This window comes from Phoca vitulina, unplaced genomic scaffold, assembly GCF_004348235.1.
Source record: "Phoca vitulina isolate PV1807 unplaced genomic scaffold, GSC_HSeal_1.0 scaffold6, whole genome shotgun sequence".
Lineage (NCBI taxonomy): Eukaryota > Metazoa > Chordata > Mammalia > Carnivora > Phocidae > Phoca > Phoca vitulina.
The window spans coordinates 5,904,244-5,931,744 of record NW_022589709.1 but is presented as its reverse complement, the minus strand read 5'-3'; the positions used below and the strand labels follow the sequence as shown (position 1 = coordinate 5,931,744).

General features: G+C 43.2%; 1 protein-coding gene across 6 annotated transcripts in view; it reads left to right on the top strand.

Moving 5' to 3' along the window:
* ATP10B (ATPase phospholipid transporting 10B (putative)) overlaps positions 1 to 27,501 on the top strand; it is a 322,916-nt gene that overhangs the window by 186,383 nt on the left and 109,032 nt on the right. For all 6 annotated transcript variants that reach the window (XM_032403662.1, XM_032403663.1, XM_032403664.1 and 3 more), the window contains 6 exons: positions 1,521 to 1,627; positions 5,067 to 5,198; positions 8,710 to 8,837; positions 10,436 to 10,688; positions 11,766 to 12,004; positions 27,242 to 27,433. In XM_032403662.1, coding sequence (XP_032259553.1) covers positions 1,521 to 1,627; positions 5,067 to 5,198; positions 8,710 to 8,837; positions 10,436 to 10,688; positions 11,766 to 12,004; positions 27,242 to 27,433 — 1,051 coding nt within the window. The remainder of the gene's footprint in view (positions 1 to 1,520; positions 1,628 to 5,066; positions 5,199 to 8,709; positions 8,838 to 10,435; positions 10,689 to 11,765; positions 12,005 to 27,241; positions 27,434 to 27,501) is intronic.

Below are 27,501 nucleotides of genomic sequence, written 5' to 3'. Positions count from 1 at the left end.
GATTCGTGGCAGGCATCTGTTCAGGTAGAATTTGCCACCTGCCCCAGCAAAGAGGCCATCCCTTGTGCCCGACATTTGGTTCATCCCAAGTCAGCTGTCAGACATTTTCTTGTTAGAGTCAGAAGAACTGCAAGTGGAAAGGACTCTGATTCATTGCAAGTTAATGAGGCATTACTTTGGGAAGCCTAGTGTTGTGAAAACCGCATGACACAGCTGCTGTCTGTGGCCTGGGTCTCCGAGTCCTAGGATGTCCCATGTATTAGGTGTGCGGCCTTAGAAAACTCTCCTCTCTGGGTTAGTGACACTAACCTCACCCTCTCTGGGCTTCATCTTTTTCACGAGAAGGATAATCACCCTTCTGACTTCCCGGAAGTATGAAGAATCAAAGAAAATGATACAAGCAAACTTAGTTTATAACCACAGTAAGGAATAATTGGTATGAAAAGGCATATTGAGCGGCAGTATAGCACTCTGGAGCCAGACTTTGTGGACTCGAATCCCCATTCTGCCATTTACTAGCTCTATGAACTTGCCTCAGTTTCCCAGTCTATAAAGTGGGTATGGTAACATAACCTATCTTCCAAGGTTGTCATGATGATTAACTCAGTCAGTAAATGGAAAACAATTATAACAATTATAACCTAGAAAAATGAAGTATTGAAGAACTAAAAAGAGAAAAGCCCTAAGGGTTCAGATTGTTATTCTTTTTGTTCTCCCTAATGCTTTGGGGAAGTTATATTTGAATTTAAATGTCTCAAATATCCCAAAGGAAGGTTATCAGGATGGAGTAAGGGTCAGACCCCAGGTAATAACTGGTGTTGGCTGGCCTCAGAAGTTTCTGGTGTGAGGTGGAAAACTGCAATGCCCTGAGGCTAGAACAAGGAAAAAACGCTCAGCTTTCAGGAGCTGCCTCCTACGTGTGGCACAGAGGGCTGCCGTCCGCCTCCTGTGAGCTCTGTTTATCTCACGAGGGACGGAGCAAGAGGAGGGTGGTACAGGAGAGAGGCAAGTGAGAGATGTAATTCCCAACAAGAGGAGCCTTGTCATCCCACAGTGTGAGGGGGGCACTGTCTGGTGGCTTCGGCGGACTTGCGCAGTCGGACTCTGCAGTCTGGTCCCAGCAACCAGGTGAGAGTGAGCATGGGAACGCTGCCTGAGGGAACACAGCACCGCCTTTGTAGGGCCAGAAGCCAGTTCCCACACACTAAACCATTCTGAGTGAGAAAACTGAAGCCAACGCTTTTTCAGCAGAGCTCTGACTTTGAGGTGCATAAATGATGATTTCCATAGGGATGGATAATTCCCCTTTAATGGTCCAGCCCACACACACAAGCCTCCCAGGAGCAATGAAGGTTGTACTTGAACCCGGAGACCAGATGCCGAGTTAATAAGACCCATTGCTCTTCTGAAAAAGAGGGAGGAGAGGGATCGTATCCGCTCATCACTTCTAATTCTGTGACACTACCCAGTGATAGCATGAAATGACCACCAAACCACTCCCAGTATTTCTTCATCCCCAGGGAGCATCCTGACCAGACGAGGACTGGCTTTGGCAGTGAGAGTCTTCTGCTTCGAGGCTGCACCATCAGAAACACTGAGGTGGCTGTTGGCATCGTCATCTATGCAGGTCACTGACTTATGTTGTGCCTTCCTCTTATCCTCCCTCCCGCATCCCCTCCAGATCCACCTTCAGTCAGTGGGAATCCACAACAGTTCTGAGGGGTACAAGAAACTTCCTATTTCTTAGCTAAGCAAAGTGAGAATCACAGCAGCTTACTTGGTTCACAAGAGATGTACTTAGACTCCAAGCTAACATCAGTCATCTGAACAAAAGAGGGATTCGTGCTCATTCACCTCTGATGGTTTTGTGACACCAATCAAAGGCAGGATGAAGAGTGCTTTCTTGAGCCTGAGGAATAATCTCACCAAACTTAACAACTCCACCTTTTTGTGAAAATTGTGCCTCCATTTCCTCATCTATGCAAATGGGAAGAACATTTGGCTCAGCCTCATAGCGTACTCAGGAGGATCAAATGACCCAACACGTGAAACAAATTATGTCTAACACAGTGAGCACTCAGTGGGTTTTAGTTGCTGCTTCTGCAGTTATGTGTATATTATTTATTCATTTTGCTCTAACTCTGCTTTCCACTTTGATTTTGCTTTCTGATGAAAAAAAAAAAGCAGCACTTCTCACAATGAATCTGAAGTCTTAGAGGGCTGTCTTGGGACTGCTATCTATCCAGTACTTAGAGCCCAGCACTCGGTTGGTGCTCAATAAATTTCAGCTGTTACATCAACAACTGCAGACTTCTTCCTCTGTAGAGAAAACACAGTCTCCCTGGAGTGTCTACCTTTAGTGGAAGACCCTAGATTATGTTTTCCTGCGTCTCCCTCTCACTAGGACATCTTGCAATATTGTGCTTGTTTGTTATTTTTCTTTGATTTGATTTGTTTGGGAATTCATAGAACCCCACTTTTGATGGACATGGCAGAGCATTTAAACATCAGTCTACCCGAAGATTCACTTTCTGGAACTGTCAAAGAAAAACAGATTTTTTAAAAAATAATGTCCCGGTCTAGCTAGCTTTCCCTAACTTGGTGGAGGGGGATTGTGTTCGTCAGTTCAGGTGACTCTTTCCAAGGGTCTTTGGCAATGGAGCTCAATGCCATCTGATAGACCTACTAAAGATAAACTCTGAAGCAATCCCCACCTCACCAAAAACTCCCACATGGGCTTGGAGTTTGCTTCTCTGCCTGATCAGAAACAAATTTCTGAGTGAGTGATGAGCATGGTAAATGAGGGGACAAATTTGGGAGAGAGTGAATCATGACTCTGAGGGGTCAGGCTGCCTGGGGGTGAAATCTACTGGCTGGCTACATGTTCCTGAGTATGTTGGTTAAGCTTTCAACACAAGGTGACTAATAGTTCTCACCTTGTAGGGTTATAAGGGTCAAATGAGATTGTCTGTGAAAGGGGCTTAACACAGTGTCTGGCACATATTAGGTCTCAAAAAGTGTGTACAAAAATGGTACTGATTGTTTTAGTATAGTTATCTAGAGCAAGGGGTTCTCAACCTTGGCACTGTTGATATTTTGTTTTAGATTGTTTTTTGTGCTTGGGGGCTGCCTGTAGAATGTTTAGCAGCATCCCTGACCTCAAGATGCCATTAAGATGTGACAACTCAAAATTTCTCAACACATTGCCAGATGTCCCCTGGGGAGTAAAATCACCCCTGGTTGGAAGCAACTGACCTAGAGTAATATTCTCTTCTCTGATAATATGGATAAACAAAATAGGAGCACCTCAGAGTCAAAGGCCCAAAAAGACCAAAGTGAGCCTCCCAGAAGGAAGAGATCCAACATAAAGGTGTGTGCTCCTCACAGCAAACATCTATTGAGCCCCTACCGTGTATAAGGAAGTAATTTAAGTACTGTGTGTACATACACAACTGTTATCTCTCATTCTCCAGATGAGGAATTGAGGTACAAAGGGATTAATTCACCCAAGGTCATTTGTCTCCTGAGATTAATTCCTTGTAACCCAATGTCAAGTCTCTACAGAGATAAGCTCTGACTCTAGAGACCACATTCCAACCATTACACCATACTGCCTTCCCTGTGAGCCCACCATTTACCAAAAAAACAGAGGGATCGCAGAAGGTGAGGAGCAGGTGGAAAAAGAGGGAGGTCTGAGGACCCCTGACATGAGGTGAGCCTGAAGCAGGTGGGAAGGCCACAGTGCTGATGAACGCAGTCAGTCTGTGCTCATTGCTGTGGAAACCCCCCTCACAACTACAGCAACTTGAGTCTGATTAATAAGCCCAGAGTTTGCTCACTCCTGCTGTTTTGTTGCCACTTTAAATCCACAAGGCAACCAGCTAAAGAGAATTAAAGCCATTCACTGCTGGTGCTGATATATTGATTTTCTTTAATTTTGCACAGCAAATATGTGGTGGTTTTTTTTAATTTGCTGAGGAATACAGCATGGTGTTTAAGTTTAGCAGCCCCAAAGGACAGGCTCTGTCTAAAGACAAAATCTCAGCTTGGCTCTCAGCTCTTAGCTGTATGGCCTGGGTACCATGAATTGGTAGAAGGAGAAAGAATAGGAATCAGAATCCTGGACTCTCAGTATGGCTCTGATGTTATGGCTCTTTCCTCTGGGCAGGTCCCTTCTACTCTTTGGTCCCTGGTCTCCAACTGGAACAAGGGTGACTGGATGACATTGGTAGTTTTCAAATTTTGTTGTCCTCTCTTTGAACAAAATTTTATGCAGAACTCCAAGATAAGTGTAAAGTGGCTCAAGGCTAATACCGGGATGGAGGCCTTTGGCCCCTACCACTCTTTTACAAGAACACCAATACCTTAGGCAAAGAAACAAGAATGAAAACTACTGGCCTCAGGCACTGTCCTGACACAGGGCCTTGGCACGTACTATTTCCTAAGCCCAAAACCATGTTCTCCCAACTCTTTTCTCTACCTTTTGATGTCCCTTATATGTCACCTCCTCTGAGAAGCCTTCCCTGACCATGTTCTCTACCACCATCTCTTATTTATCAGCCCATTGTTTATTTCATGGGACTTATTACTAACTGTAATTATTTATTTACTTTCTTGAATATTTTCACCAAAATGTGAGTCATCTGTCTCATCCTTGTATCCTACCATTAGCCCATAACAGTGCCTTTGTGCAAATTAGAAAAAAAAGCCCCTCCTCCAGACAGCTTACTATCATTTGCAGAAATTTATCATGATAAACCTATAAATCTACAACAACTACAGAATGAAGGGTGTTTCTTGAGTTGTGCAGTGTACAACCTGTGCTTAGTAGCTCTATCAGTGTGCACCGCAGTGTCTGGTGTGGAGGTGATGCTCAGTAAACACATGGTGACAAATTGTGTGAGGCCTCTACAGCTGTTCTCAGCAGTCTCCCTGAGGCATGAAAGATTTAGGTTAGAGGAAGAAGCCTCTCTTCTATTGTAAGCTCCTGTGAGAAGAGCTAAGGATATGATCCAGGCCAGAGGAAAACAGATGCTAAAGACTTACTACCTCATTTTCTCTCAAAGGCCACGAGACAAAAGCCATGCTGAACAACAGCGGCCCACGGTACAAACGCAGCAAGATTGAGCGGCGCATGAACACAGACATCTTCTTCTGCATTGGGCTCCTCTTCCTCATGTGCCTCATTGGAGCTGTAGGTATGGAATGTTCTGGAAAGAACAAAACCACAGTAAACTTCTGTTTCTTTGGGCAAGTTGTTTCAGCTCTCTGAGTCTCAATTTCCTCATCTATAAAATAGAGTTAATAAAAAATAAATCCCACTCTGTATTTTAATAGGATATCAATCAAATAAAAATGCTTGTGGGGACACCTGGCTGGCTCAGTTGTAGAGTGTGCGACTCTTGAGCTCAGGATCCTGAGTTCTAGCCCCACGTTGGGGGCGGAGATTACTTTTTAAAAAATGCTTATGAAAACCTACTGAAAGTATTATGTACTCTAAATATTAGGAATATCATCTATCATTTATTTCTCCAAGAAATACTTACTGAACCCAGGCACTCTCTTAGCATAAGAAAATAAAAAGATGAATTAGTCTGAGGACTGTTCCTTAAAAAGCTCATCATTTAGCAGGAAGAAGTCCAGCACATGAACAGAATTGATATAATCTGTCCTACACAGTAAGGGCTGCATGCAAGTACTGCCTCAGTTTTCTATTGTTGCTATAAAAAGACAACACAAATTTAGCAGTTTAAGAAAATACTCATTTATTCTGTTATAGCGCTGGAGGTCAGATGTCCAAAATTAATTCCACTGGATTAGTTCAAGGGTCAGCAGGGCTCAGTCCTTCTGGAGGCTTTGAGGGGAGACTGTCCCTTGTCTTTTTGAGCTTCTAGTGACTCCTTCCTCTTTCTTCAAAGTGCATTACTCCAATCTCTGCTCACACTTCCTTCTCCTTTTTCTGTAGATCTCCCTATGCCTCATTTTTATAAGGACATTTATAACTACATCATTGGGCCCACCTGGATAATCAAGGATACTCTTCCCCATCTCAAGACCCTTAACTTAAATCACATTCTCAAAGCCCCTTTTGCCATGTAAGATAGCATATTGATGGGGCCAAGGAACTAGGGTGTGGACATTGGAGGAGGTCATTATTCACCCTAATATTAGTAATATGAGAGCATCAGGGGAGGAAGTCTTCCTTGAAGAGGTACATGGAGTTGATCCCTGAATGCAGTTGTCATTCACCACAGGAGGTAGATGCCAGAGGCAGGATGAGGCAGCTATGAAAAGAGAGAGATCATTCTTAGCCCTGGGAACAGCACAAGCAAAGCACAGTGGTAGGAAGAATAATTTTATGCAACGGAGCATTTGGCTCTTTGGTGTGGCAAGAGCAAAGCCTAGCATGGAGACCTGATTAGAACCAGGCTGCGGCCATGTTCTATAACTGCTGAGTGTGGAAAGCTGCAGGAGGTGTAGACACAAATAATCTGAGCCATTTAAGTTGATTCTCAGAGTATAGGTAAAGAGGGACACTTCCTCTTATCTACTTTCTCTAAGGATGGTCCTCAGGACCCTAAAGGAGACCCCAAAAAGAACCAGGGACAAACAAGAGGAAAAATTAATGTGCTAAGTCCGGAACCCCCTGCTGACCCCAAACCAGTGGGCAGCAATGGTGTTTACTCTTTACTTGCCTTGGTCAGAAATTGTGCCCATCACTGTTCTTGGAAGATTGTGTCTGAAAAAATAAGACCTCCTAGGGCCCAGGGAGATTTTGTGTGCCACCATGGTGAGGACAATGGGATTTAGTTTTGTGAGTAGCCTGAGGTTTTTAAGTAAGCTTCCCAGATGTGTCTAATGGCACTCCAGGTGAGGGTGGCCTGCAGCTGGGAGGAGAACACCCAGAGGGCCAGTGAAGTAGGGGAACAACACAATCCGTGTGGGGCTACCTGCATACCTCAGAGACACTGCAGGAACTATTGCCTCTGCTTCAGAACAGGTTTTTCAGGGAACATCAGAGCTGGAAAGGACATTTGAGATCGTCTCACTGTGTCTCTAGAGAAAGGAAGTTAATGATTAAAAGGTCACACAGTGAGATAAGGTATAGGGAAACCACAATCTGCTTGGCAAATTGCCCAAAATAATAAATAAATTGAGACAGGAACAGGGAGGGGCAGAATTGTATGCTGTCTGAGAAACACTACTCATACACAGTGACAGGCCTCCGGTGGTGCCTAATTAAAGCACAGCCCCTGCTGTGAAAGCTTTCAAGTGAGTGTCATTCAAGAGTTCTCTATCACATGCTTACTTGGACTGTGTAAAGATGATGTTTCTTTTTTCTTTGCCCAGAATGCCCTCCCCAGGCCTTTCTGATCACCTGATACCCTCCTGGTCTCCAGGACCCCTCAAGGGCTCCTCCTCCATGCAGCCTTCCCTGGTTCCCTTGAAGGCCAGAGTTATTTGCTCTATAATATTACCTTAAAATAACCTCATGTCTGTAAGTCTCCTTTCTTCTGCCGTGTATAATGGTATTGGGCCAAACCCCCTGGGCAAAGAAGCATCTTGGGGAAAGGGCAGCATCCCCTGTGCTTTTTTTTTTTTTAAGGTTTTTTATTTATTTATTTAACAGAGAGAGAGCACAAGCAGGGGGAGCAGCAGGCAGAGGCAGAGGGAGAAGCAGGCTCCCCACTCAGAAGGGAGCCCGATGTGGGGCTCAATCCCAGGACCCTGGGATCATGACCTGAGCCAAAGGCAGCTGCTTAACCAACTGAGCCACCCAGGTGTCCCACCCCTATGCTTTTTATTCCTGGTAGTTCCTACCCTGGGGCTGAGAGCATTATGCACATTTGGTTATTCTATTTTCACCATAACCCTACAGAGGAGGTATTATTACTAACTGATAGATGAGAAAACTGAGATTCAGAAAGCTCTGTAGCACTTCCTCTTATTAATCCTTAAGTGATGAATGTGGTTATCCCCATCTGTGGACAAGGAAATGGGGCTCAGTCTGCATTTGGATATGTTACTGTGAGTTCTCATAGCATTCCACACTCTGCATAGTACCTCTCACACTGTGTGGGATTTGTCCCTTTACATCTGGTCTCTGACTTGTTAGGGACCTCCTCAAAGACAAGAGATGAGACTGATTCCTTCCTGAATCAATAAATGTTGGATAGAGTGAGGGAGGGAGGGCAGCAGGAAAGAGTGGGTTAACAGAGATGTGTGTGGATGGAGGGACTGTGGATGGATGGATGGATGGATGGTTGGATGGATGGATAGATAAACTGTGAAAACATGGATGGGTAGATGGATGGATGGGTATATGCATGGGGGAAGAAGAGGGGCTAGCTTACGGGTCTGTCAAGATCCCCAGCCATGCACTTTCTGCCACACAACTGAAAAGAACTTGTGTCCCTTTTCCTCTTTCCAATCCCTATATAACAGGACTTCATCAAAATATAAGCAATCCCCATGCTAGTCTCCTCCCAGTAAGACAGACTTTAATGCCATCAAGAGATTGAAATGTAGGGTATGCAAAGGACCACTTTAGATGATATATACACACAGAACTAGGCTGTATAGAATAAGGGTGGGATCCTCCAAAGCACAGTCACTTCCAGGAATAAATTAAGGGCTGATAGCCCTTAATTAGACTAATATAGAATTAGGTGAGGATTCTGCTTAATCTCTGATTTTGCCCACTCTCAGGTCACCGCCTCTGGAATGGGACCTTTGAAGAACACCCTCCCTTTGATGTGCCAGATGCCAAGGGCAGCTTCCTTCCCCTTGCCCTTGGAGGCTTCTACATGTTCCTTACAATGATCATCCTGCTCCAGGTAGGAAGCCCTCCCTAGCTGGGGGCTCAAGAAGACCTGTGACCAATACCTCCACAACTTTGTGAAATAAAGAAAAAGCAGTGCTGGCCCCAAGAAAGAACTAACTGAACTAAGATGAGAAAATGGTCATTGCTTTCTTGTGAGTCTTTGAAAGTCCTCACATTTGGGGTAATGTCAGGACCAGCCCTACCTTGTGGAAGGAACCTTGGCCCCAAGATAATAGTGAAGGAAAATATTTATCAGGCTTTTCTATTTAAGAGCAAGATTATAGTAGTAATCTAAGTGTACCTGCCCCTTTGCCAGATATAATAGAACAGGTAAAATCCTAATGACCTGGGAACAGAAGAAGATAAAATAGCTCAGAGAACTACAGAGAACTGTCAAGCCCTAAGGATTGGGAGAAAGAAACCACAGGTTAGTGTTTTAGCATCTGATAGATTGAGAGGGAAAAAACACAACTGGCCCTATAGAGGAGAAAACACAAAACACAGAGCACCTACAAGAAAGGGGCAGTAGGAATAAAAAGATGAATAAATTCTTCAGGCTCTGTAAGGAGGTACAGTCAATGAAAAGATGAGGGAAGTTGCAGTTTTGTTTTCATGAAGCTCCATTTACATTCAGTTTCTTGTAGTATTTGAGGGTGTTTTGTTGTCCTCTTACAGGTAAACTTTTTTCAGTCCTTAGTTCATTCATTCATTTAGCAGAGTAATCTTTTTTAAATGTGAGTTGGACCATACTCTTCCTCTGCACAGAACCCTCCAATGGTTTCACATCTGCTCGAAGAGAAATCCACAGTCCTTATGGCAGTGAACAAGGCCCTACATGATCTGGACCCTGACTTCCCCACTGGCCTCATCTCCTAGCCATCTCCTGCTCATTCATACAAGACCTGCTTACTCTTTCCCCTCAATTACCCAGCCCACTCCCACCCGTCTTTGCCCAGAATATTCCTCTTCCCACAGATAACTTCCTGGTTCACACCCTCATTTCTTCAGGTCTCTGCTCAAAAGTCATGGTTTATAAAAGAATCCCTTCCAGTCACCACCTTCTAAACTCTTGACTTTTCTTTTACACTGCCCGATATATATTTCTTTATTTGTTTACCGGAATGTGAGGTCTTCAAAGCCAGGTATTTGTTCTGCTTGCTGCCATCTCCAGGACCTAGCATAGGATCTGACACACAAAGCAAGCACTCAGAAGATATTAGGTATTGAATCAGAGACAGTAATCAACAATGGGTCTGAATATATATAAAAGTGAGCGACAGCACTTGGTGGTATAGAGATCTGAGAGGCATCAGGAAACTCTGGACAGAGGCACTAGAGCTCCTCACCCCCTAACCACTCAGTCATTAAACAACCAATGGTGAGTGCGTACTCCGTACCAGACCTCCCTGGGTGAAGAAGGCACCTTTTTTTCAGATGCCCCTAAGAATTCCAAGGGAGGCATGAAGTCATTGACCTTTAGTTTCTCAGAGAAAGTCCATCATGTGAGCTGACCTCAGCTTTCCATTAACTGCCTTTGCTACCCACTGGTGAGAGTTCTGAGACAGGGAACTGGCCTGGTCTCTGACACTGTGGGAATCAATCTCCCCACAGGTGCTGATCCCAGTCTCCCTGTACGTGTCCATTGAGCTGGTGAAGCTTGGACAAGTCTTCTTCCTGCACAATGACCTTGACCTGTATGATGAAGAGACCAATTTGTCCATTCAGTGTCGAGCCCTCAACATCACTGAGGACTTGGGCCAGATCCAGTATATCTTCTCTGACAAGACGGGGACACTGACTGAGAACAAGATGGTCTTTCGGCGTTGCACTATCATGGGCAGCGAGTATTCTCACCAAGAAAATGGTACGAGGGTTCCCAGGGGCCCTCACCACTCTTTCTAAATGAATCACCCTGCTCTCCTAAAAGAATGGTAATGAAAGACATTTTCCTGGCTCCCCACAGAGGTTTCTTGGCTCTGTGGCAGATTGCTTCCTATATCCCTGTGGGCTTCCTTTTCCTAGATCAGTTGTGTTCTTATCACCTATAAACTTTCCTTTGTTCGCAAAGGCTATCAGTGATCTCCTGTGTGGTAGCCCTCCAGTCGGTCTTTGGTGCCATTTACACACAGGATTGTTATCTGTCGGGAATGGACTGGGGACATGTCCAAATTATGTACCAGTTATACAGCCAAGGTTTAAGAATTTTGGCGGTCACTTTACCTGACATGTCAGGACAGGCCTCAGTGTAGATGTATGATCAGATTCAATACATCTAGGAAAAGCCTTCCATGTTAACTGATCTTTTGGATTTTTACTGAGGCAGAGCTTTGACTTCGGAGGTATAGCTGAACAATGCCTGGACTGTCATCACACATGGACTGAAGGTGGCCTGTAAAGCTGACCTGATTTCCTCAGCAGCCCTCCACCATCACCCACAAACACACCACACACGCTTTCTAACTGAGAGCAGAAACTCTCAAAAGAGCAGCATTCATTCTTTTGAGTGGGAGGAATGGAGAAAAAGAAAGGGGGAGAAATTATGGGTAGCCCAATCACCTTTGCCATGGTGGTAACCATTTACATGGGAGCTTCTGATCTCTTTTTAATAATAGTAACAACTACCATGACCAGTATTAGAGTATATCAGTCACTGTGACACACTATTTTATCAAGTCTTCCGAACAACCCTATGAGTTAGGTAGGGCCACACGTTTAGTCAAAGCTCAGTCACATAGCTAGGAAGTAGTAGAGCTGGATTTGAATCTGTGCAACTTAGTTGCACTCCTCTTTCTCCAGTCAAGGTAGTCCAGTTGCCCATGCTCCAGAGCAGCAAAGTGCTCTTACTCTGTGCTCTTTCCTGTACCCCTGGAGTCTGGGATCCCCTCAGACCGTGACTTGGCCAAGGTATGACTGGTGTAATAGCAGTACTCCTTTCTTGCAGCCAAGCGACTAGAGACCCCAAAGGAGCTTGACTCAGACAGTGAAGAGTGGACCCAATACCAGTGCCTGTCCTTCCCAGCCCGATGGGCTCAGGGCCCAGCAACACTGAGGGGCCAAAGATGGGCCCAGCCTCTGAGGAGGTGCCACAGTGCCCAGGTACCCATCCAGGGCCACTCCCGACAAAGGTCTGTGGGGCACTGTGAAAGCTCACAGCCTCCCGTGGCCTTCAGCAGCTCCATAGTAAGTACCTGTCTTTTACTCTTCAAGTTGCAAGTGGCCTCTTTTGGGGATAGATGGGAGGGGGCTCTGGGGTATGAAAGAGAAAAGACTATAAATCCTGAAGAGCTCTCAAAATGGTAGCCCTTGGTCTTATACGCAATCTGCATTATGTGTTTTATTAGGCATATACACTTCTGGTTAATCTTAAATGTTCAGTGTTTAGAAATTGGGAGATTTCATATAAACATATAGATTTCTGGCTTCTCTTTTTAAAAAGGAATTGGAAAATTTCTCCACACTAGCCAACATTTCCTTGTGGCAATAATTGGCTTGAATGATGGAGTTGATGCTCCTTAGACTGGGCATGTGGTCTTCTGTTCATCACAGACTATCCCCCTCTCTGGTTACCCCCATCACTGAACTGAGAACCAGCAGCATGTCCATGATGCATGCTTTTCCAAAATACAGTTAAAGGAAAGAGAAATAGTTGTCATGCCCATGTTTCTATAAGGTGCAAAAACAAGATGGGCCTTAAGGCTTGCAGGCTTCAAGAGTAATGGAAGAATATACTTTTTTGTGATAATCAAAGAATCTTAAATAGTTATAAAGCAAAGAACATCTATGTCAAAATTACCCAGCACACTTAATTCTCTTAAATTAATTGCCTGGCCCCTATGGGGATTCAACCTTGCAACTTTGGTCTGGAGCTTTTTGCATATGTTTCCTTCACATTTGATCCAATGGTACAGCTATCACTAAATCCCTGGCATGTAAAGAAATTTAGTTTCTTCCCCAAGATTACACAGCATTCCCTAGAAGGCAAGGCTAGAACTGGAGCTTTCTGATTCCTGTCCCATTCTACTTTCCTCTGCACCATGTTCTTTCTCTAAGAAACATATCATCTAGAATCTTCTGCACTTACAGAAAAGACCACAGGGAGCCCCAGCTATCTTGAACAAGACCCACATCTTAAGAAAGGACAGAAATTCTCTTATCCCATTATTATAAAATTAGATTTTCAAAATTATCCTCATAATGAATTTCCTTCCAATTTTTATTTTCTCCATTAATACACACATAACTACATATACTTAACATTTTTGCAGTCATAGTACCTACAAATTAAACGTGTGGGTTTTTTTTTAATCTGAAATAATATCAAAAGCATTTTCCATATTGCTACATAGTTTTTATAACCCAAGACTGTGTTTTCTGATCCTGACGGAAAAGAAATGCTGTGAGTCTATGTGTTCTGGGTTATTACTTATTTAACTTCAGGTGAGTACAAAGTTAACTCTCTTATGTTACTACCACACAGAGAAATGCAACATTAGCAAGGATAAGACATTAGCCATGTGTTAAGATATATGATGCTCATAAACATACAAGAGGAATGATCCATAGATGCCTTTAGGAAGAATTTTTTTCTTTTTTCTTTTCTCAGGTAAGATAACAGAACATGCATATTATTGCATCTTTCTCTTCTTCAATTTAATTTTGTCCCCTCTGAATGTAATGCTCTTCCTCCAGCTCTTTACCTAAATATTTGAACAATGCATTTAGTGAATTCTCACCAGGCACAGATTCTAAGTCTTGCACTACATGTGTCTTTTGGAACCTTCCAGTTCTGGATGCCATGGGCATCCCATGTGCCTGAGAATGTCTCCCCCAAGACACAGAGAGGGAAACAGGAAGCTTTCTTTCATATATCTCAGTTGGAACACACAGATTCGCTCCCCCTTGTTCAGCCTGACAAATCTTAGTAGCCCAGGAAAACTGCAGCCCTGAGCCAGCCAGTGTAACTTTTATTCAGGGCCTATCTATCACTAGGGCCTACAATTATCACCAGCTGTTCTAAAAGTTAAATAGCATGATGTCTATGCTGACCTGCAAGGTCCCTTCCAGCTATAAATTAGGTACATTTGGGGTCAAATGCCCCAGGTTTTCATCTCAGCTCTTTCATCTATTCTGTGACTTTGGTCAACTTACTGAGCTAGAACCTCAATGTCTTCATCTTAAAGAAGGATTATTGTTCTGTTTCATGAGTTTATTTTGAGGACTTAATTCTTAAAATCATGTGTTCTAGATAGATAACTCGTGGAAGTCTTAATCTTTCTCAAGGAAAGCTGTCTGACTTGTACAAATGTTCATATCTGATGACATGGGAAATGGGAGTTTTCATAAAATGCAATGTCAAGCCCTCTCCCCTGAGATTCTGGTATATTTGATCTAAGGTAGGGCCTGAGCATTCATCTTTTTTATTTCTGATGATTCTAGTGAGCAATAAGATCAAGAACCTCTCTAAGCATAGCATTGCCCCACTAGGAAATAATCTTGATTTGGCTCAAATGGACATTTTCTATAGCTTGGGAGGCATTGGCTGAAGGGGGTGATTTAGGCTACCTTAAAGGGCTCTGACATTGGGCGCCTGGGTGGCTCAGTTGGTTAAGCGACTGCCTTCGGCTCAGGTCATGATCCTGGAGTCCCGGGATCGAGTCCCGCATCGGGCTCCCTGCTCAGCAGGGAGTCTGCTTCTCCCTCTGACCCTCCCCCCTCTCATGCTCTCTCTCTCATTCTCTCTCTCAAATAAATAAATAAAATCTTTAAAAAAAAAAAAAAAAAGGGCTCTGACATTAACCCATAAAATATCTGTGGCTGGAGTGGCAGATCCTTGAATTAGTCCATAGAGAATATCTGTGGCAGGCCCAGGTGGACCTCCTGGCTCCTGCCACAACCCACTCTTGGCAGGCTCTCCAAGCTTGCGTCCTCTTCCACCTGCCCATCTGGCATCCGGTCTGGTTGGATAATAATCTCTTGGCACTACCAGCTCTTTACCTTCCCTTTGTAAATCAGTGAGAACTTGCCTCTAAAACCTCCGCAATGCCAAGTCCTGGCAGAGCAAACACCCTACCACATTCTAAAGAAGCTGGTTGTTGGTTTCCTTGGAACTTTGCCCTAAACCCAAAACAAAATGAGCATCAAGGCTAACAGCAACAAAAGCTGGCTTTTTTTCTTTTACTACAAAGAACAAGGAAGTATTGGTTAATGCCGCCTAATTGGCTGCTATAAAATCTGTGGCTTTAGGGTGGGGATAATACACTTAGGAAAGTGGTCAGTTGTAAGCCAGGGTTTGAGTACTGGCAGATGGAAAATGAAATGCCCCCCCCCGCCCCGCCCCGCCCTGGTATGTAAGAAGCCAAGATTTGAGCAGAGAGTCTTTGTTTAGAAGTGCCACTTACAAAAGGTTTTCCAGAACCATCAGACCAACGAATATCTTCCTAATCATAAAATTTGCATTGGGGCCACTTAGGCTCCTCCAGATGGCACCACCACTTCCTTCTGTAGGCATGGCCTCTCCCACCTGTCTGGAAAGAATGCAATAGAGAAAAGTAAAGGAGGTGTCTTTGGCCCTCTGCCTCCTTTCCTTGGTCTTGGTCTTCCTTCCTTTCTTTGAAAGAGATATGTGCAGCACTTCCAGTCTGCTCCAGACTGGTGAGGACAGCCCACAGATACAAACTCCCACTCGAAAGTTAGATAAGAGTCCTGATTTAATTAGCCAAGCACTCAAAATCTTTTTGGAAGTAATGTGACCACACAGGGCAGGAACAGCTGAAGCCTGGATCAGCTGCGCTTCCCTTAACTTCCAGGGTACCAGAGGGTGGTACACAGCGGCAGGGACCGTGTTTGCATGGGGTGGGGTCTTGCAAGATCTGGAAAACTCCCTTATTGCTAGGCCACTTAGTTTCTTTCCTTGGGGTTTCTGTCCCTTTTGGGAAAAGCTTATCTTAACAACCCACGTGCTTCTATTTAAGCAAATATTTGTTAACATTGGGTTCTCCCAGTTCCTGAATGAAAGGCAGCGTCCTCTAGGTCACAACCTCAGCCTGGGCAAAATCATCACTCTCCTAAACCATAGGTCCACCTCCAGCTCCCCAGCAACCAGGAAAGTTTGTTTTCACGATAGTGATATAGCCACGTAATTAAGCGGTAGAAAGTAACTAAAGGTCAAATGATAAAAAAATAAGTCTCCTTCCCTCCTCTTCTATGCCCCACAACCCCAGTGACAACCATTATTTGAATTTTCTTGTTTATGACCCAGACACCTATATAGGAGCATACAAGTGTGGTATACATTTGAGCACATCCTTTACTGCAAATATTAGCATGCCCTGCACGTTGTTGTGGACTGTGTTTTTTCTTTTTACCTAGTGAATCTGACGGAATATTTCATAGATGTAGACAGATATTCAATGGAGAGCTGCTTCATCTTTTCTTTTTAATGGCTGTTAGAATTCGTTGGATGTTTGAGCCATTGTCTGTTTATACATGTGTATTTTTCTATAGTATTCATTCTTCATAATTGCTAAATTGTGTGTATCTTTTTTATTTTGATTGATACTTCCCAAGAGGTTGTATTAGTTCAGACACTCACCAACAACAAATAGAAGGATCTGCTTCTGTCCACTTCTGCCAATTCTGTGTATCTATTTCTTGGGAATAGCCTGTCATTTATTGTCAAACATCGAGTAAGCATCCACAATATGGCATATACTGTTCTAAACACTGGGATATAAGGTTTAATAAGGCCTTGTCCCTGATAAACCCAAAAGAGAGGAGAGAAGAACACCAGTGCCAGTAGAACACTCCTCTTGGTGCTGAGGGCAGAGGTGCTGTAGGAGCCCAGGAGAGGTGCACCTGCATGAGATGAGGCCTCAAGAGGGCTGCCTGGAAGGGTTAGCACCTGAGCTGAATTGGAGACAAAATTAAAAGTTAACCAGAGCAAAGAGAAGACCATCTAGTGGGGAGAGGTGAAGAATGCAAGTGACATGAAAAACGGGTTTTGAGGAGCAGCTGGAATAAAAGATGGAGGTTGGAGAGAGGTTGAGGAGATGGAGGCCTGGGAAGAACCAAGTCACAAAGATTTTTCTTCCAGGCTAGGCACCAGGGTTCCTGTTTAATTCCACTGCTGGCTCTGTGGATTCCTAATAGTAGCAAACTGCTATACCCAGTGAGTGATAGTTGTCAATGTGAACTTGAGTGAGTTATCATTAAAACTGAGAAGAGAGTAGCAGACTAGAGGTTGGCCTGCTTTCCCTAGCCTTCAGTGTGGGACACACCTCAGCCATGTAGCACACAGTGGCCGTATAAATTATCGCTACTCAAACTGGGGTCCTGGGACCAGCACTATGAGCATACTTGGGAACTTGTAGAAATGCAGATGCTTAGGCCCCACTTCCAACTCGCTGAATGAGCATCTGAGTTTAAACAAGATGCCCAGTTAATTTGTGTGCATGTTAAAGTTTGGAAAGGGCTGGCATGTTTTTAAGGGTTCAGGTGTTGGTATCAGGAGGAAAACCTGGATCCAAGACCCATTCTTTTTATTGATTTTGTGACCTTGGACAAGTTATTTAAATTCAGTGAGCCTCATTTATCTCATAATTAAAATGGGAGAATAATAGTAGCTATTTCAATGCTGTCATGATGACTAAATGATATACATGAACACACTTAGCAAAGCACCTGACTTTGTTGTAAGTTGTCAATAAATGTAATCTAATGATAATAATAGGATCCTTGAGGGTAGAGTGTGAGGTCAAAGATCACCTTCGTCAAAGAAGGTTTGTATGAGCTTTACGTGTTCTGCAGTAGAAAGAAATCCAACCAGTTGGGTGCCTGGCTGCCACAAAGCTCTAATCTGAACAACCTGGTAATCCACAATTTAATATTTATTTTCCTCCAGAGAAATAGACTAGCTAAAGGGCCCAGAGGTGGGTGAGGGCATTGCTTTCTCTAAGTGTCCTAAGTACCAAGTTCCTAAATGTTAATGGGCCAGACAGGAAACCAGTGAGCTGTGGGCAAAGGGAACCATGAAGAACCTTGCCCTGTGGAATCAGTCTGTGGTGACTGCATAAAGCTTAACTGACATCTGCTGCTGACACCTGCAGGCTGGGCCTGCAGCCAGTGCCAGAGAGAAGTAGGCCCTTTGCAGAGATTCTTTTTTTATTTTTTTTTAATGCATTGCTGTATGATTGGGTTGAAATATACTAACGAAGAAGTTTTTGTTTTGTTTTGTTTTGTTTTTTTAATTTAATTTTATTTTATTATGTTATGTTAGTCACCGTACAGTACATCATTAGTTTTTGATGTAGTGTTCCATGATTCATTGTTTTCGTATAACACCCAGTGCTCCATGCAATCAATATGTGCCCTCCTTAATACCCACCAACGGGCTAATCCAACCCCCTATCCCCCACCCCTCTAAAACCCTCAGTTTGTTTCTCAGAGTCCATAGTCTCTCATGGTTCATCTCCCTCTCCAATTTCCCCCCCCTTCATTTTTCCCTTCCTTCTCCTAATGTCCTCTCCATGCTATTCCTTATGTTTCACAAATAAGTGAAACCATGTGATAATTGACTTTCTCTGCTTGACTTATTTCACTTAGCATAATCTTCTCCAGTCTCATCCATGTTGATGTAAAAGTTGGGTATTCATCCTTTCTGTTGACTGAGTAATATTCCATTGTATATATGGACCACATCTTCTTTATCCATTCGTCTGTTGAAGGGCATCTCGGCTCTTTCCACAGGTTGGCTATTGTGGACATTGTGCTATGAACATTGGGGTGCATATGGCCCTTCTTTTCACTACATCTGTGCCTTTGGGGTAAATACCTAGTAGTGCAATTGCTGGGTCATAGGGTAGCTCTATTTTTAATTTTTTGAGGAAAAAAATTAAAGTTTTTCCAAAGTGGCTGTACCAACTTGCATCCCCACCAACAGTGTAAGAGGGTTCCCCTTTCTCCACAACCTCTCCAACATTAGTTGTTTCTTGCCTTGTCAATTTTTGCCATTCTAACTGGTGTAAGGTGGTATCTCAATGTGGTTTTGATTTGAATTTCCCTGATGGCTAATGATGATGAACATTTTTTCATGTGTCTGTTAGCCATTTGTATGTCTTCTTTGGAGAAGTGTCTGTTCATGTCTTCTGCCCATTTTTTGACTTGATTATTTGTTTTTTGGGTGTTGATTTTGAGAAGTTCTTTATAGATCTTGGATATCAGCCCTTTGTCTGTAGTGTCATTTGCAAAAATCTTCTCCCATTCTCTGGGTTGCCTCTTTGTTTTGTTGACTGTTTCCTTTGCTGTGCAGAAGCTTTTTATCTTGATGAAGTCCCAAAAGTTCATTTTCACTTTTGTTTCGCTTGCCTTTGGGGACGTGTCTTGAAAGAAGTTGTTGTGGCCAATGTCGAAGAGGTTACTGCTTATGTTCTCCTCTAGGATTTTGATGGATTCCTGTCTCACATTGAGGTCTTTCATCCACTTTGAGTTTATCTTTGTGTATGGTGTAAGAGAATGGTTGAGTTTCGTTCTTCTGTATATAGCTGTCCAATTTTCACAGCACACTTTATTGATGAGACTGTCTTTTTTCCATTGCATGTTTTTTCCTGCTTTGTCAAAGATTATTTGACCATAGAGTTGGGGTCCATATCTGGGTTCTCTATTCTGTTCCATTGGTCTATATGTCTGTTTTTGTGCCAGTACCATGCTGTCTTGGTGATCACTGCTTTGTAATATAGCTTGAAATCAGGCAACATGATACCCCCAGCTTTGTTTTTCTTTTTCAACATTTCCGTGGAGATTCAGGGTCTTTTCTGCTTCCATACAAATTTTAGGATTGTTTGTTCCAGCACTTTGAAAAACGCCATTGGAATTTTGATCGGGATGGCATTGAAGGTATAGATTGCTCTGGGCAGCATAGACATTTTAACAAAGTTTATTCTTCTGATCCATGAGCATGGAATGTTTTTCCATCTTTTTGTGTCTTCTTCAATTTCTCTCATGAGTGTTCTGTAGTTCCTAGAGTACAGATCCTTTACCTCTTTGGTTAGGTTTATTCCGAGGTATCTTATGGTTTTCGGTGCTATTGTAAGTGGAATCGATTCTCTAATTTCTCTTTCTAGAGTTGCACTGTTAGTATATAAGAAAGCAACTGATTTCTGTGCATTGATTTTGTATCCTGCCACATTACTGAATTGCTGTATGAGTTCTAATAATTTGGGGGTGGAGTCTTTTGGATTTTCCACATGAAGTATCATGTCATCTGCAAAGAGAGAGAGTTTGACTTCTTCTTTGCCAATTTGAATACCTTTTATTTGTTTTTGTTGTCTGATTGCTGTTGCTAGGACTTCTAGTACTATGTTGAACAATAGTGGCAAGAGTGGGCATCCTTGTCGTGTTCCTGATCTTAAGGGAAAGGCTCTCAGCTTTTCCCCATTGAGGATGATATTCACTGTGGGTTTTTCATAGAAGGATTTTATGAACTTGAGGAATGTTCCCTCTATCCCTATACTCTGAAGAGTTTTAATCAGGAAAGGATGTTGTATTTTGTCAAATGCCTTTTCTACATCAATTGAGAGGACCCTATGGTTCTCTCTCCTCTTATTAATGTGTTCTATCACACTGATTGATTTGTGAATGTTGAACCACCCTTGCATCCCAGGGATAAATCCCATTTGGTCGTGGTGGATGATCCTTTTAATGTATTGTTAGATCCTATTAGCTAGAATTTTGTTGAGAATTTTGGAATCCATATTCATCAGGGATATCAGTCTGAAATTCTCCTTTTTGATGGGGTCTTTGCCTGGTTTGGGGATCAAGGTAATGCTGGCCTCATAGAATGAGTCTGGAAGCTTTTCTTCTGTTTCTATTTTTTGAAACAGCTTCAGGAGAATAGATACTATTTCTTCTATGAATGTTTGGTAGAATTCCCAAGGGAATCCATCAGGCCCTGGACTCTTATTTTCTGGGAGGTTTTTGACCACTGCTTCAATCTCATTACTGGTTATTGGCCTATTCAGGTTGTCAATTTCTTCCTGTTTCAGTCTTGGGAGTTTATAGGTTTCCAGGGAGGCATCCATTTCATCCAGGTTGCTCAATTTATTGGCATATAGTTGCTGATAATAATTTCTAATACTTATTTCTATTTCCTTGGTGTTAGTCGTAATCTCTCCCCTTTCATTCATAATTTTATTAATTTGGGTCCTTTCTCTTTTCTTTTGGATAAGTCTGGCCAGTGGTTTATTGATCTTATTAATTCTTTCAAAGAACCAGCTTCTAGTTTCGTTGATCTGATCTACTGTATTTCTGGTTTCTAATTCATTGTTCTCTGCTCTAATCTTAATTATTTATCTTCTAATGCATGGCTTAGGCATGATTTGTTGATTTTTGTCTAGTTCTTTAAGGTGTAAAGTTAGTTGGTGAATTCGGGATTTTTCTATTTTTTTGAGTGAGGCTTGGATGGCTATGTATTTCCCCCTTAGGACCACCTTTGCAGTATCCCATAGGTTTTGGACCAATGTGTTTTCGTTTTCATTGGTTTCCATGAATTGTTTAAGTTGTTCTTTGATTTCCTGGTTGACCCAAACATTCTTGAGCAGAGTGGCCTTTAGCTTCCAAGTGTTTGAATTCCTTCCAAATTTTTTCTTGTGATTGAGTTCCAGTTTCAAAGAATTGTGGTCTGAGAATATGCAGGGAATAATCTCAGTCTTTTGGTATCGGTTCAGACCTGATTTGTGACCCAGTATGTGGTCTATTCTGGAGAAATTTCCAAGGGCGCTCGAAAAGAATGAGTATTCTGTTGTTTTAGGGCAGAATACTCTATATATCTATGAGGTCCATCTGGTCCAGTGTGTCATTCAAAGCTCTTGTTTGTTGATTTTCTGCTTAGATGATCTGTCTATTGCTGAGAGTGGAGTATTGAGGTCTCCTACAATTAACGTATTATTATCAATATGACTCTTTATTTTGGTTAACAGTTGGCTTATGTAGTTGGCTGCTCCCATGTTGGGGGCGTAGATATTTACAATTGTTAGATCTTCTTGTTGGATAGACCGTTTAAGAATGATATAGTGGCCTTCTGTGTCTCTAACTACAGTGTAGCTTAAAATCTAATTTGTCTGATATAAGAATTGCTACCCCAGCTTTCTTTTGAGGTCTGTTGGCATGGAAGATGGATCTCCATCCTTTCACTTTCAGTTTGGATGTATCTTTAGGTTCAAAATGAGTCTCTTGTAGACAGCATATGGATGGGTCCTGTCTTTTTATCCAGTCTGCAACCCTGTGCCATTTTATGGGAGCATTTAGGCCGTTCATGTTGAGACTGATTATTGAAAGATATGAATTTATTGTCATCATGTTGCCTGTGAAGTCCTTGTTTCTATAGATTGTCCCTGTAAATTTCTGTTCTATATCACTCTTGGGGTCTTTCTCCTTTTAGAGAACCCCCCTTAATATTTCTTGCAGGGCCAGCTTAGTGGTCACATATTCTTTCAGTTTCTGCCAGTCTTGAGAAGCTCTGCATCTCTCCATCCATTCTAAATGACAGTCTTGACAGATAAAGTATTCTTGGCTGCATGTTCTTCTCATTTAGTACCCTGAATATGTCTTGCCAGGCCTTTCTGGCTTGCCAGGTCTCTGTGGATAGGTCTGACATTATTCTGATGTTCCTCCCTCTGTGTGTAAGGAATCTCTTCCCCCTAACTGCCCTTAAGATGGTTTCCTTGGTTTTAAGATTTGTGAGTTTTACTATTACATGTCGGGGCATTGGCTTGTTTTCCTTGATCTTGGGAGGGGTCCTCTCTGCCTCTAGGACTCAAATGTTTGTTTCATTTCCGAGATTAGGGAAGTTCTCAGCTACGATTTGCTCAAATATATCTTCTAGCCCTCTGTCTCTCTCCACCCTCTCAGGGATCCCAATAATTATGATATTGGAACATTTCATGGCATCACTTACTTCTCTAATTCTGTTTTCATGGATTTTAAGCTGTTTCTCCCAGGCCTCCTCATTTTCCTTCTTTTCTATCAGTTTGTCTTCTAGATCACTAATTCATTCTTCTGCCTCGTTTACCCTAGCTGTTAGAGTATCTAAATTAGATTGGATCTTATTGATAACATTTTTAAGTTCTCCCAGTTCAGCTTTCATTTCTGCCCTTAGAGACTCTATGTTGCCATTAATCGATTTCTCCATTCTAGCTATCATCTTCATAACTGTTACCCTGAAGTCCATTTCCAACATCTTGGTTATATCTGTATCCATTTATAAATCTGTGGCAGAAGTTACAGTCGCTGAGTCTTTCCTATTTTGGGGGTTCCTCCTCTTAGTCATTCTGTTGAGGGGTGTTTGAGGGAGTGTACAGAGTCCAAATTATTGACCACAACCCAAGCAAGATGCACCCATTTTATAGGGAGCTTAGGGTTGTCGGCCTCTTGTTCTCCCAGCCTGTCTTCTGGGGGGAGGGGCCTGCCAGGATGTTACTCAGGCAACCCTGTTTGGGCAGAGTTGCCCTGCCCCCCTGTGGGGAGGATGCGCTCAGTGAAAACTGGTTTTTTAGGGCTTTTGTTCTCTGGCGGCTTTCCCTGGAGGCTTTCCCCATCTCTTCCAAGAGTCAGAGCAGAAGAGACCATTTCCAACCCCGTGTTTCAGAGCAGAGAGATCACAGTCTGTTCTTCAGTGAGCTCTCCAGGCCACACTATCTCCGTTTCTGTCTGTGCTGCTTAAAACTTCAGCGTCCTGGGTTGTGTGCCCCTCAGCAGCACTTCCAGTCCTCGCCTCCAGGTTGGGGCATGGCTCTGCCCTTTGTGCTTCTAAAACCGCCAGCCGCCCCCAATTCACACCCGTGGCTCCGCCGCTCCAGGTTTCAGTCCAGGGGGCTACCCTAAAGTCCTTTCCCCACCACTACCGGTCTGCAAGTCTGTGCCCGGCCCCCAGCGTGGGAGGCTTTCACTCACCGACAGTGTAGGACCCCCATGGCTGGGCTCCCTCCCCCTTCTGTTTATCTTCCAATATCTGCCTGCAGAATCACGGCTCCCTGCTTCATACCTCAAAACCAACTGCTTGTGATATTCTGCTTGTAGAGATCCATATCTATCTTCTTACATCTCAGGCTGATTTTGTGGGTGTTCAGAGTGGTCTGGTAGATATCCAGCTCAATTCAGGGAACTGGGTAGAATAGGGTCCCCTACTCCTCCACCATCTTTTCCCTTCTACCTCTAAAGAGTTCTAACAAAGAGATCCCATGAGTTAATCAGTGGTGGGGTAGCATGGTGTCCTAGATAGGGGTCAACAAAAGTTTGCATGCTTGCAGTCTGCCAGGCACTGGGGACATATCATTGACTGTCTCTGCCCTTGTGGCACTCATAGACTAAAGGGTAAATGAACAAGAAATGAATAACTATTAAATCATTTTAACATAGTCACCATTTGGAAATACATAATGCATAGCTTGGAGCAAAGCAGTATGTTATCAGAAGCTGGGAGTCAGCTGGTGTGAAAACTGCCTTAGTTCTGACCCTAATTCAATGTGCAGTCTTGACTAGTTCACTTCCCACCTCTCTGACATTCAGTTTTATCATCAGGAAAATGGGAGATTTGGCTTTGATGACCTCCAAGCTTGTTTGCAACTCTGTGTATCTGTGCTAAGGGTTAAAAGCATCCCATTCATGTATACCCCCAGCCCCAAATGAAATCTTTTTCCTGAAAAAAGAAGATTCCCATAATCCCTTTTATAATCTCTGAGACTATCTGCTGAGTCCTAAGGATTAGATATACAAGCCTATTAGTTTTGCTTGGGATGCGAAACACTAAAGATGTTGGCTGTCAGCAAGTATCAAAGGCTACTTCCTTCTCGTGGAGGATCTTGCCTGGCACAGAGGTTAAGAGCATGAATTCTAGTTGGACTATTTCAAATCAAGTAAAGGAGTCTCTTTCACTTACTGTGTGATCTTGGGAAAAACACTTAATCTCCTTGGGCAGCAGTTTCCTCATCTGATACATGGGTAACCAGGAGAATAATCATACTCAACAGATAATGTTGCTGTGGAGCCACAATGAGAAAATGAATGTACCCAGAATGTAAGAAGTACTATGTGAATAAGAACTATCATTACTACCTTAAGAAATGAGCTCAGAGCCCCTTGAGTGATGATGGTACACTGATAACAGGCAGTAGGTGGAGCCCGGAATCTGGCTAGGGGAGTTTGCCAAGGAGCATTAATAAGGGAACACTGCTACTTTACCATGACCATGGAAAGGAAAGGAAAACTCTAGACTTGCAATCATAGGGTCTGACATCTGATTCTGGCTTTATACTGACTCACTGAGTGACAATGGTTAAGTCAGCCCATCTTTCTGCGTTTCAATTAAGTTGGGACTGTGAGAAGTCAGTGAGATCACATAAATGACATTGCTTGGAAAAGTAGAAAGAGCTTTTTCAATGTGAACTCCTGCTAAGAACACTGCTTTCAAAGGCAAAGATATTAGATAGTGCATGCTCCCTTCCTAGGCTTTCTGAAAATAGTGACACCATATGGTATGGATGGCTCACCATTGCTTATCACAAGGCAGTGAAGAGAAATGCAGACTTGATGCAGTTTTACTAGCACTCTTCCTTTTAATAAGTACTTTTTTCTGGATGTTGTCTTCCTAAGATGGTATGAACCAGAGGAAGTGTAGTGTTGACTCTTAGAGAGCACTCCAAATGAAGGCTGGAACTCTGCTCCAGTCCATTTCCCTTCACCTCCCTGTGCTGTTGGAAAGCTGAACTCTCATCCCTGCAGGCATAAAGCAGCTCCCTGGGGTGTCTGAGTTTCCTCTCCTGTGCTCTCACCTGTGCCAGCAGCCCCAGGGAGAATAGAGTCTGACTTCTGGAGTCACTGCATTTGGTAATCAGAGAAGACACAGTCTGAGGACTCTTATCTCCACAGGGTTTTGTTTCTTTTTTTTTTTTTTTTTTTTTTTTTTTTTTGTCTCAACTTGGGTTCTTATTTGTAAAACCTGCTAGCTCATTGGCACTCAGTCTAGCTCATTGGCACTCAGTCTTCACCCTGCACAAATTAATCAAGATTCCTTCAGTCCATCTTTTTCAACCATTGACTGTCTTTCTTCTACACTTTAACCTGTAAACTATGAACACTGATAGAAATGGTTTTGTGTGGAAATTTCTTTGCATAGTGGCTTTTGCCGTATCTGTTAAGAGCCAATGTTTGTTGAGCTTCTGCTTCAAACAAAGCAATAGTTGGGGCTATAGAATGTACAGCTTTGTGGAACATGCAGTCTCTATCTCTGAGGCTCTTACCTTATCTCTAGAGAAAGTCAACATGGATACAAGAAAATTGAATTTAAAATATAGGTCAATATGTGGTGAATTCCAAAGGGATGGTACAAGTGGCAGTTTCTACAAGAATGTGAAAATTTGGAAACTCATGAGTCAGATCCAGCCCACAGATTTTTCTTTTTAAAAAAATGAGTTCTCACATCATCTCTCTTTATCTTGAAAAAATCAATAGATTTGGCAAACTGGACTAGCACCAGAGCACCTCACTAGCAGAACAGTTGCCACCTTTTAGGCAGGGTAGGACTTGCCAGGTCTCACAGCCCCTACGATCTCAGTGTCCTCATCTGTACCTTGGCCCACTACCCTCATTCACCTTATCCACCTGACTGCTGTGGACATTATGAGTTCAAGAACATGCTGTTGTGGCTCAGAAGACTGTGAACTCATTTTGGGCTGGATAAGATCTCATGGATATATGGAACTTCTCATGGCTACTGAAGTCTAGGTAGGATTTTGGTAGACAGGAGAGGGCTTTTTAAACAAGGTATGATCAGAGGCATTAAAAATGAATATACATCCAGGAGGCAGCAAACAAACCAGCAGGCTGAGCAGAGGGTCTGCACAGAGAAGTAGTGGGAGTAAAGAGTGGGAATGCAGACTATGGAAGAATTTAGATGACAGACTGAACTGACTATGCTAACAATGAAGATCTCCTGAAGGTTTTCAAGCTCAAGAATGCCTTGAGGGAAATGATGTTTTAGAAAGATGCATGGCTAATACATATGAAGGGTTAGAAAGAAAAGAGAGGAGAGGCAGCAACATCACTTCAGAGGCTGATGCAGAAATCCAGATTTGAGGACTAGAGGTCTGTGCCTGGCTGAAAGCTTCAGCATTGAAGGGTAAATGGCAGGGAGCAACTGTGAGGGAAGGGCTGCCAGAGTCTATAACTGATGGACACGCAAGGTTGAGGGAAAGGGAGGAATCAGTTAAGAATGCATTGACCAGGCCTGTGGGAGGAGGAGATGTGCTGGAAGCATGACTTCAGGAAAGACTGTATCATCCTTTCCCCAGGTGTGCAAAGAATCTGCTGGAGGGGCCTTCCTCCCCAGTCCCTTCAGGAAAGATTCTCATCCAGGCCTTTCTTTCTCAGGAAAAAGATGTGACTCCAGATAAAAATCTACTGCCCAAAGTGCAAGATGCTGCCCTGTGGCTGGAGACCTTGTCAGACACCAAACCTGCCAAATCTTCCCCCTCCACCACCTCCTCCATTGCTGACTTCTTCCTTGCCCTAACCATCTGCAACTCTGTCATGGTATCCACAACCACAGAGCCCAGGCAGAGGGTAAGGATCACTGAGGGTGGGTGGTGGGATGGATGGGAGGAGAGCTAGGGCAAGGGGTGAAGCCCTGA